The sequence below is a fragment of the Macrosteles quadrilineatus genome, unplaced genomic scaffold, assembly GCF_028750875.1.
Source record: "Macrosteles quadrilineatus isolate MER2022 unplaced genomic scaffold, UCM_ALF_1.0 Scaffold_3__2_contigs__length_128488019, whole genome shotgun sequence".
In the NCBI taxonomy this organism is placed as follows: domain Eukaryota; kingdom Metazoa; phylum Arthropoda; class Insecta; order Hemiptera; family Cicadellidae; genus Macrosteles; species Macrosteles quadrilineatus.
The window spans coordinates 102514081-102526595 of record NW_026542596.1 but is presented as its reverse complement, the minus strand read 5'-3'; the positions used below and the strand labels follow the sequence as shown (position 1 = coordinate 102526595).

Genomic DNA, 12515 nt, shown 5'->3' with positions numbered 1-12515 from the left:
CTACTTCCGCCTACTGTTTTGTAGGTTTGAATAATCACAACATTCTGTATTAGTCATAATTTTAAATAGTGCCACACTGTTTCCACAGAATGCAGCACAGAAAACAATACAATAAGCCCCAATCTCAGCACACCTGTGCAACAACGTTTAAATTCTCCACTATTAAATATTTAAACATAAAAGGGTAACTTACGCCTAAAAAGCTATATATTTATACACCTAATGAAAAAAAAACAAAAAAAAATGTTTATCCACTGACAATTAAGTAAAATAAACATAAAACTAAATAATAGTTGTTAAGCGCAGCAACGCGCGCCGGGTAACTGCTAGTATAATGATATTTATTTATACACATCTGCATCTTCTGCATTTTCTTCTTGTTTCTGGGTGAATCCACTTTTCTTAAAACAACTTTGATTGTTTTATAGAGAAAAAGATAAAAGCGATTGCTAAATAAAAAATAATCCTTAAAAGTACTAGGAGATCACCTGACTATATTTTTAGTACAAATTGGAAGGATTCCCACTGAATTGAAATAGTCTGGTAATGTTAATTAAGGATGTGATTGGCCAGCAAACCCAGGACACCAGATGGGTTCCATTACAGATGTAATTACTAGGGACAAGTTTAACAAAATCCAAACATTTAAGTAAATGATTTATTAAGATAAATAATGCCATTTCTATACAAATTTTAATATTTCTTTGCGTGAACAATTTTTTTCGTTAAATATTTTTTAATTAGAAAGCAGAAAAGTTGTTTGAAGTAAGGATTGATAGATTTTCATATTTGCTACTGTTGTTTGAAAAAATCTTACAGGGACGTACCATATGGAAAATATTCATAATTTCATAGCTTTCTTATGTTTGCCATTTTAATTAATAACTGCTTTAACAAATAAAATCCTTTAATAGTAAAATAGGCTTTTTTAAATGGGTATTTTTATTAATTTTTCTAGCAAGATAAACAATATCATGCGTGTACTCAAAAGGTACTGCTTAAAATGTTATCATAAAAAAATAGCAAAACTCCCTTTTTATATGAAACAAGTATTCTTACTGATTTTACAAAAATTATCTTTGTATTACACGCACAGTATTTTTGTGACCTTTTAGGCTGCCAAAGGCTACATAACATTAACCTTAATACATCCAAACAGCTTGGTAGCGAAAAAAACTTTGTTTGAGAAGTGACATGTAGTTTCTTATCCAACGTTATAATTGGATAGAAAATTTACAAAAACAAATTTTTTTATGTTTCACTGGTTAAAGTGTAGAAACGTGTATTAAGGAATCCCAGTCTTGAATACCACCACCACAAATGGCTTCTTAACTACTAGCAATACTAGTTATATTTTAAAAACCATTATAGCTTAGTCTGTGATAGTAGTTTTGATAGTAGTATAAGTGGTAGGTCTATACACTTATGAAAAACTATAGGTATTTTAGGTAAGAATATCTGTTTCTGTAGTGGAAGTCTTCTTTCACGATACAATTTTAATAGGTTTTTACTATTTTACTGTTTTGTGTGTGATTACTTGTAGGCCTATATGTATGACTTTTATATGGTATTTACTTATATATGGTATGTACTTACCACTGTAGATTTTACACGGTGATATTTTTTACAACAGCATATTTTACACAAAAAGGGAGGAAGATAAAGTACGATTGCCACGATCGGTACGATCGGTACGATCGGTACGATCGGTGATTGCCACGATTGTTGATTGGTAAGAGCAATATTGGATGTCAAGATGAAAAATGCCTCGGTGGAGTGCACTATATTCAAGTTCTTTGACATCTTCAGAACAAGCATCCTATTGATTAGCCATGTTTGCAGAAATCACGTAGCTATCATCTTTTATGTCTGGAATTTCATTGTTAGCGTAGAGTGCTTGCCGAGAAATTACAAAATAATGTAAGTGTTTCGTATACTTGAAATTGAATTAAAAATGTAATACGTTTGCGTATAGCATATACAACAGCTGTTAGTTTAAAATACTTTTGTTGAAAATGTAAATGCGAACATTGGTTTCAGTGTTTCTTTTGCTAAGTTTTTTCAATCTTTTTAATTAATTTTTTTTAGGTTGGCGGCTTCTTTTAACTTTGCAATTGCTTGTCCACATAGACTAACTACCCGTGCGTGAAACGTATCCAGCGAAGCAAGGGGTGAGCCGGAACAAAGGTTAACTGTACTAATAAAATATTTGTGGCAATGATTAGGATCCGAACCCACGACATCGCTGCCTTGGGCCCGACTGAGTTACCGACTCACCAAAGAAAGTAGTACTTTAGGGGGTGTGAGCCTTTATTTTTGTGGTAATACCAAAACACGAAGCTTATATTTTGCTGTACACCACATCATATCTACAAAATTAATTTATGTTTCCAAGCTGTACAGCTATCTGTCATTAATTGTATACATACTCCTAGCACAATACCCTTTCGATGGTTATAGGAAATTCCGTCATTAAAAAAATGTACCCTCTTACAAAATGTCATAAATTCTGATAAGTGGTTTTAAGAATCGTATTTAAAAAGTTATTTTGTACAAAGGCTATGTAGTACAAAAGTCTACGATGAATTTGTTAGTAAGCAGTTAAACTAAACTCGAGTTTAATGGTCTGAAGTTTTATTTATTTCAAACAACTCAACATTGCGTGTTACTTGACATTCATAGAATAGTTTCCATTATTATTACCTTCTTATGTTTCAGATGACACTTATGATCTACCGGACGGTTCTTGCTTCAGAAGAACTCTCCACAAACCGGGGACAGCCCTGAGGAAAAACCTTAACCCTAGGACAGCGGCCATCAGGCCAGCCAAGGTACTGTAGGCAACAAACTGCTTAGTTGTAAATTATTTGTAAAGCGTTTATAATAGAAGTATCTGTAAAAAGCAGCCAAATCTGCACAAAAAAAATGAAAATATAGAAACTGTATAAACTATTTAAAGCTAGTAACATATTCATTAGAAATTCGAAAAATATTGTATATAGGCTACTTAAAAAGATTTTATGGTTCAGTTGAATAACTTACCTTACTATAATTTTAGTAGTACGTTTCTGCTCAAATTAATGAAAACGGTTCATCAAATGTACCTTTTTATAATATATACATACACTTGAAAGTTGAACCTCTAATACATAGAATAGTGCTCTAAGTTTTTTCTTTTTTTTATGACATTATAGAAAATCTTAAAACGTAATTTTATAGGAATTATATTATTGGATATGCAATTTTTCACTTAACAATTTGAAATTATCACCCTACTTATAGTTATGGGCTTATACCGGGTGTTTCAAAATGAATGACCCGGTTTTAACGCTTTATAACTTTTTGTACTATTAAACTTACCGCTATAAAATACACATCAAACGAAAAAGCAACTCAAAGAGTTTATGTCTTCCAAAGACACATTATTTAATAAAATTGATCCAGCAGAACTGTAGATTTTATTGTACAAAGTTAAAAAGTAATCTCCAACTTTTTTTACCACTAGAAATTTGGAGGTTGCTTGACGTTTTTGCAAATAACTTTAAAATGGTGAGAAAATCGACCAAAGTGCAAGGTAATATTTCGAAAGAGAATAAAATTTCCTACAATCTACTTTTATGCATTTCATACTCAATAAATGTAGCCTAAATTCGCCTAAAAATAAAAAAGTGTGAAATTTAATGTTTGCTATGTCTATTGTCTACATTGAAGACAGGTATTTTCAATTTTTTTTCATTTTGAGGCAATTTTGGTACCTTTCTGGAGTATTTTCAAGAAATGCATAATAGTAGATTGTAGAAAATTAATTTTATTCTCTTTCGGAATATCACCTTCCACTTTGGTCAATTTACTCACCATTTAAAAGTTATTTGCAAAAACGTCAAGCAATCTCCAAATTTCTAGTGGTAAAAAAAGTTGGAGATTATTTTTCAAATTTGTACAATTAAATCTACAGTTCTGCTGGATCGATTTTGTTAAATAATGTGTCTTCGGAGGGCATAAACTCTTGGAGTTGCTTTTTCGTTTGATGTGTATTTTATAGCGGTAACTTTAATATTATAAAAGTTATAAAGCGTTAAAACCGGGTCATTCATTTTGAAACACCCGGTAGTTTTCACACAAATATTACATTCCTAACAAGAAAGGTCCAAGACTGGTAAAAGTCAAGAGGTTTAGCGAGATTCAAATAAAAGAGGAATCGATAAGAGGAGCCTGTGTCAAAGTGGTTGTATCAGATTGAAAATTCCTTGTAAAACAACGAAGCCGCCAGAGTAGAGGTCTCATCATGGAACATTTATGTGAAGAAAAAATAATGAGTAATTAATGCATTGTACGGAACAACGTGGTAAATCAATCAAAAATAACATTACAGTCTGTCCTTGTTATTTCGTTTGTTAAAGTAACGGTTTAAATTTAATGAATAGAAACTTATGATATTTCAAACTAATATCACAGCAACGTTATTTTTAGGAACTGAGAAAAATATGTGGATGATCTCCCTAACAAGCTATGGGTATCCAATGCAAGATAATGTAAATTTGTTGTAATTTATAACAAAAGAGCATTAATAATAATGCAGTGGTAATATTCATAGCTATTAAATAACAGTATTTTTGAAATCGAAACCTGTGTAATTTTTTTCTTTTTATAGATAAGTGATTTTATAGGTTTTTTGACAGAGTTCTTGATAAAATTCATACTATACAAAGTTACTCAACATTCATTGAACAGTTACACTATAAAAACTTTATCTTTCACAAAAGGACGGTTAAAAATCTGACCGAGTTGATCTAGTGGTAGAGTGTGAGCCTTCGGTACTTGAGATCCCGGGTTCAAATCCCACCAAATAATCAATGGAGCTTAGTGATACTGTGGCAACCCATAGTCTGAAATAAAATGAAGAAAAAAAACTATTTCGGGTGACTAACTTAGGGTCCTAGGACAAAAAATATTTAGAAATTCGGAACAATATTTATTGAGCATTGATGGTAAGGTAACCTCACATTTAGCCTTTTTCACATAGTATTTTCATAGTTTTAATATCAATGCGCATATTACTTCTTTCAAAGTCTAGCTAATATTTGAGTTTAAGTGCTGAATGGGTTATTTTGTGTAGACCAGCTTGTGGAATAAAAAAAAAAACAATGAACAAAACACTTGTCCTGGAGCAATACTGATGATTATTAATAAAGTGTTCAAGCACTCAAGCAACATAGTTATTTTGTAAGCTTATAATTTAGTTTTTGAGGATGACCTAACCACAAAAATCGAGGCCAGATGAAGTAAATTTGCATGGGTAGTTTTAATTTGGGAAGACAAAAGATGTTTAATTTACGAGAAGCAATATCACGCGGTTCACTTAGGTCCAGGAATTTCAATTTTAAGGAACCCTTTGACCTAGAATGTTTATCTTAAACGCAATATTGATTTTACTCGGTCACGAAAAAATGTGCACCTAATGAAATAATGGGGAAAAAGTCTTAAGGGTATATTTTATTTAATTGAAATGGTTTAAATGGTATGTCTTGAATATAGTTAAAACTCTTTTAACTGAAACAGTCTAAACATATAGTATCAAATTAAGATTGTTATTCCTTAGATGTGTTTTTGTGAACCATCATTTAGTGGCCTAGGCTACTTGCCTTGTCACCTGTTCCAGGTTATTGGAACGATGCTATTCAGGGGGTAGATATAACTGATTCCTGCCCAATAAAAATTACCATTATGTTATCATAGTAAACAAATAACCTAAACAATACTGGTTTTGTTTGATATGTTTTTTTTAAATATATAAAAATGTAAATAGGAAAAAAAATACTGCACAACTAAAAGTTTAAATAAAATATGCATGGAAATAGTATGTTTCATATCAAGAGTAGTACCTGAGTCATTAGATATTTGACACCATATTATGTTTGAAGTGTGAGATTTATCGAGCACTTTAAATATGGTTAAGAATATGTAGGGAGTCCCAACGTTCGTGTTTTGATATAAATAAATGTTTTGAACGTTACTTTTCCATACTCTATACTATAAAGACTAATTAGTTTCTTAAAAAAAACTTACTTCGGATATTTCCTTATTACTGTTAGTCTTTCATTTAAAGCTAATATTTACATTTAGTGTACAATTTTGGTAGTTGAAAATTGAAACATTTGACAAAACAATAACAAATCTTTCTACGTTTACTTTAAAAAAATTCAAAAACAGATATTAAACATAATGTTTCCATAGTATACAATCTTTTTCTGTAGTAAACAATGTAATGAAGAATTTTTGCAGGTGATGACCATATAATGAAAAAAGACCATTTTATACTAGTGTAGCAACAAATTACCTTTAACGTGGATGTATTTATAATTTGCTCAAAAAATTAGTTTAGAAACCCATTGCTATAATTTTTTTTGGTTGATCCAAGAAACAGTTTTGAGTTTTTTTCGTTAAGGTTTATTATGAAACGTTGTATTCCTTACATTGATTTCTGCTTTACATCTGAATGTAAACATACCATGTGCTAAAGGCTACTGATAATATTAGTATAACTGGCCATGAACACGGCGAATAACCGTTACATTTATACACATCCATTATCCTAAACATATTCCTAAGATATGTAATGATCCATTCAAAATAACATGTTTATCAATCAATAGTTTTGGCTGTGCACACCCCATTTTTATAAAATATTGTTGTTGAGTTATTGTTTCTTTTAGGGAATAGTGAATATCTTTTATTTCTTCGCTAATTATTCCTGAGTGATTTTAAAGTATGGAACAACCCGTCTAAAATAGTTATTAGGGGTTTTTATTTAGAACTATTTTGTGGTTCACTTTAAAAATAGAAAAAAATCTCTACTTAATTTATGATTTTTGATTACTTATGATTATGTTGCTTGAATGGAAATTATTATTTTCTTAAAGGAAATGAACCTTTTCCAAGTATGTTTTAATGATTTGTTATGTAAAAATAAATTAATCAAGAATCTCTAGAAATATTCTCTAAAGACTAATATCCCCCTCTTTATAACAAAATCCAATTTGTAATAATACATATAGGGTGTTTCAGAATTCGTGTCGGATATTTTAGGGTATTATTTCTGGGTAAGAAAACTATTAACAATTGCTTTTTAGAAAACAATTAATAAGTAAAATAAACAAAATGGCGGCTGTGTGAGTAACTAAGGACTTCCTGACGATTTAAATCTGACATTTAAATATGTTTCTTACCCAGGAATAATACCCTAAAATATCCGAAACGAATTTTAAAACACCCTGTATGTATAAGGTTTTTACCATGTTTAAGTACTATTTTTTTATAAATACGAATGAAAAGCACACGAAAAACTGCACTTTGTTAACTCAAAGTACAGTATTCAATCGTGGTCGTATGTAGGCGTACTATATGACGTAATTAAATTATATAGTTTCTCCGCTGTAGGTTATGATAGAGCCATTAAAACTCTGCCGCATCACATCAACATATGCAGATGAGGTGCAGTGGAATGTGTTGAACCATGCACAAGCCATGTTACCTAATATTATTAACATGATAAACATTGTACGGCTAATAATATTATAGAAAATTCTACATTATGTTTTTCCATATTATTTTACACCTGAATTACATTTTTTACTCCAAAATAGTGCATTTTTATTTTAAAAATTATTTAAACTTTTAAAATATAATTTTAGGTTGTTTTTTTTTTTACTGGAATATAACTATTAGCATGTTAAGAGACTGAATTTGACTACAACTAGATTGCTACTATTCCATAACGTTACTAACACAATAATTATTATTTTTATATTAATTGTTATGTGGTTTGTTAAATGAAACAAAGATGAATCAGAAGAAATCTAAATTTGTAACTAGTTTATACAACTATTATAAAAATAAAATCCTAAATGTTGTATTTTTGACTACTATTTACAGCATATAATATAAGGTAACACATTTTTACATTATTAAAATCAAACTAATAATTTATAAAACAAGTATTAGATTAATAATGTCTATCATCGTATACTAAGCCACACAATAAGACTATGCATTCTAACTTTAGTTTTGTAACATATATAGTTTATAATTTATAATAGTATAGGTACACAATTGATAAATAAATGTCACCGAAGTATAATTATTTATTTGTCTAATATTTGGAATTCCTTCATGATAAATTTGAAGTAAATCTTTCGGCTTAGATAAGTAAATTTCCTACCAAACAACTTTGGTAAATATATGTGGTCTAACAAAGTTAATGTTAGCCAAGTCAACAGCCAAACCACTAAAGCGAGTTTCAGACAAGAATCTGACCGCAGCTCGGCCTACACAGGTAACTGTTGACTTTGTGTTTACTACTGAAATATATTAAACATAAATATTACTTACTTAACTCAAAAAATGTTAAACATAAACTCGAACAATCATTTATTGAATGCAATTTGTTATTGCCGATTGCCAAAAAAAAACTGATTGAAATTTGGTTTTTGTAAAACAAATGATTGATAAGTAATAATGAAAAATTTAGTGACTCATTTAAGTAAAATTGAAAAGAATAATAATGTGTATGTTTACGGAATATAATAATAGCTTGTAAATTAATCAGTATTTATTGTTTTAGAAATATTTTTGCTTTTATAAAACCTTAAATGACTCAGAGTTTACAATATGTTTCCCTTAAAATTTGGTGGAAGTATACAAACCGGTAATCCTTATAAAGTTATATAAGTAAAGTTAAGGGGAAATATAGGCAGCACATAACTAGGTGCATAGGCACCAATTCAAAGCATTTTGTTCAACATCCTTCAACCAAAAGAAAGATATTTTTTAAGAGGTTGGTCGCCTCTTTAATTAATAAATGATTAATAAGAGGTGTTGTATGAAATAAAGCGAAAGGAAACCCACAAAGAAAACAGTCCGATCGATGAATTTTACTAGTTTTAAATACTTATTTTTTTTACTAAATCTAAAGACGAAATAATATTTATTCAATGGCTTTTAGTGAAGCAGGTCCCTCAATAGGGGAAAAGTTCTTCTTACTGTAGAGACCTATCGTTTTGACAGATATTGGTATTTGCAGCTTATGATGGATTTAAAGTCAACATGTTATAGAATTATCATATGTATAACCAAGGTGTAAATAGTAGAATTGTACTTCAGGACCCCGGCAAAAGAAATCTCTCACTATAACCACATAAAAATAAAACAATTATGAAGATAAATCTGTTTAAAAGTTTATCTGTTTAAGTTTAAGAGTAAAACAAATACATAAGTTTTCTAGAATAGAAAATCATTTGGGAACTATTTTGACAAAAAAGAAACACAATTTAAACAATTTTTTCCCTTTTTTGTATAGATAGCCAAACTCATATATGGTGAATTATTATTTTCAATGCTAGGATAACGTATAAGTTAATGAGAGAGGGTTATCATTTTGTTCAATACTTGTAATATTCCTTCACATGTCACCGATAAACTAAAAACAACAAAATCTCTGTATTTCCAATTCATATCTTTCATTCCATAATTGCTTCACTCATTCATTGCTAGTTTTCTAAAGATGGAACCAATTTTGCTGAAACAAAGACACTTTCCCAGGATTTGGAATAAATGTTTCCATTCATCACAGAGGCTTTATGTTTGTAAACGAATCGCTTCATTGTTTTCTCGGTCCAAATGAAAACCTATCCGACAAACGTTGTTCTTTTAGATTTATGGGTGCTAACTTTAAACCCTTCTAAGCACTGCCTGCCATGAGGTGTTTTCTATTTGTTGAAGTAGGTTGGGCTCTAACTGGATTCCTCCCATTTCTGTAAAAATTACGGTTTAAAAGTTATTGTAAATTATATTATTTTCCCATAAAAACCCCATAAGATAGCAAAAAATAGGTATTTAGGAAAAACCCGCAGTTTTGATTTAATTTATGTTATGGTCCTTAAAATGTTTAAAGTTTTTTTCATTTTTTTAAATTTCGATTTTTAATGGGTATTTTTCCATAAAATCCCATAGCAAAACGGAAAAATCAGATTTCCTCAAAAATGGCCAAAACGATTTTCTAAAAAAAAAATTGTATGTTATATAGTCTTTTAAATTCTGAACAAAATGGTGTAAATCTTATTTTAGTAAAGATTTGTGTTCAAAAGTTATTGTAACTTAAGTAATTTTTCCACAAAATAACAAAAAAGTTTGGATTTTTGGAGAAGAGCTGGTTTTGATCAAAATTCTCAAGTTATGGTCCTTATGATTCTAAAAAATAGTACAACTACCCATTGCTGTAACAATTACAGTTCAAAAGTCCTTCTGGTTTTTTTATAGGAAGAATTAACCTGCATTATTTACTTCTGCATCCTCATCCTGTTGCGAAGCATGAGTAAAACAACTAGTTAGAATAATTATATGTGGTTTTCATCGAGCACAGAATTAGAATGTCAATTCTGCTGTCGTTTGGTTGATAAAAGATAGTATTACAGTTCTTGGTATTATAAAATTACTCTCGGTTCGAAGGGGAAGATTAAAACACTGTTGACATAGCTGCTATCTTACCAGCTTCATTGTTTTACAAGGAATTTTCAATCTTGTACAACTACTTTGACAAAGGCTCCTCTTGATAACGCTTTCCTTACTAATTTTACTCAGCCAACAATCTTGGTAGTTATTCAGCAAGAACTTTCTTTCTCAAAGGATTTCCATCAACTTATTTTACAGCTATCGTAGCTAACTCAATTGTTTTGAATACCATTATTTTATGAATCCTCACAATCATAATATCATTGCCATAAAGCTCTCGCAATGACATACTCTTGAACATTTAAAATTAAGTTTGGCATTTAAATATTTTTTTACTATTCTTCATGTTTACCATTACTTTTGGTCCCTTTCAATATTAGTACTAATTAGTATTTTACGATAGAAAAAAAATTAAATAATTTTATTTACATTGAATTTTCTAAATTAAATTTTCATAAGAATAGGCTAAGCCTGTATTTCAAATTACAATTCTAAACAGCGAACTGCGTATGTTGGTGTGAAATGTATTTGTCTTTAAGTTAAGGCTTGTTTTCCTTTTCATGCAAAAGATGAAGAGTGGAGTAAGATTCAATTTATCGTAATACCCTTACAAAAGGGTAAATATGAGGTGTCAAATGAGTTTTTACCCCTTATGGGACGAGGAAATGGCTACCAATAGCAGCAGTTAAAGGTGATATGTGCCCGTGAGACCGACAGGACCACAGATATATCTCGATAAGTGTCTGTTGGACTGAAAGTATTCCTGATAATAGAGGATTTAGCGCATTACAGAATTTAGTTTTGTAAACGTAATCGGTCTTTTTGAAGTCGTTACTTCTCCGCATGAATATTAATAAGTGAATATGTATGTACGCATAAATATTTTTTTAATGATATTGATTAAGGGGTATAATTTCTGCATTGGATGTTTAAAACTGGCATTTCGTTTATGTAAAAAACTATGAGATGAATAACTAATGAAATATTACATCGAACCACAAAATGTAGAGCACTGGCCTTTTACAAGAGTATTTTATTCAATACAAATGTGGGATCTTTAAAGTCAGCTTTAGCAATTGCGTTTTGGAATTTGTTTAAAGTAGCGTAAGTAGCTATTCGATTATTTATATTTGTTCCTAATTTAACTCATATATCAGTAGTATATGTTTGATAGACGTTAAATGTAGTTCGTTAGACCTAGTTTTTTTAAGACGCCTACCCCAAACATAATCTGTAATCATAGCAGCACAGAAATAAGTTACATCAAAAAGTGATTCGCCTTTAAATCTTACTACACAATTATTATGCTTTATAAACAAATTAATCACATCATCTTTCAACAAGAACTTAGAGATTTCTTTAATTTTATTAAGGGAACACTTTACATAAATTTACATAAATAGAAGCTCGTATGTTTAATTATAATAGATGAAATATTAGAAATGGTGCAATGGTATATAATTATTATTTATGTAGGTATACATGTTTTGTAATGTAAAACAAAGGTAGCTCATAAGCAGAATCTGTGTATTCTCAGGGTTTACTTGAGGTGTATTTTAATACTGAACCTTATCACCAAACCCAAACGAGCCCCTCATGACACTTTCACATCAACTTAAGTTGTTTTCATTCAAGAAAGAGCCTTATAGCTTTAAAGTAAATGCATTTTTGGTAGAGATAGGCTAATACTTATAGCAGTTTGTATGTAAAATAGCATTTACCAAAAAAGTCACTAATATTAAGATGTCAGTAGCTTAGACTTCTTTAAATCTGATACAGAGAAATATCTGATCTAAAATAATATTGTCAACCATTTAAACAACAGTTACCTTTTATAATGTGGGTGTATATTAGCATAAAGTTGTCGGTAAAAATGTCATATCGATATTTTGATTGGTGTATATCTTGCGTATCTAGGGAAATTATTATGTCTTTAGTTTTAAGTAGTTTTATTTATTTATTGGTCTATTAACGTATTCACTTTATTTGTACTTATAACTACTTACCAA

At 29.9% G+C, this 12515-nt stretch overlaps 1 protein-coding gene across 1 annotated transcript in view; it reads left to right on the top strand.

Annotated features, from left to right (window-relative positions):
• The window catches only part of LOC128989421 (tensin-3-like), a 567672-nt gene that overhangs the window by 24098 nt on the left and 531059 nt on the right, over nucleotides 1–12515 (top strand). Inside the window, exon 2 of the mRNA XM_054411311.1 lies at nucleotides 2719–2831. Coding sequence (XP_054267286.1) covers nucleotides 2719–2831 — 113 coding nt within the window. The remainder of the gene's footprint in view (nucleotides 1–2718; nucleotides 2832–12515) is intronic.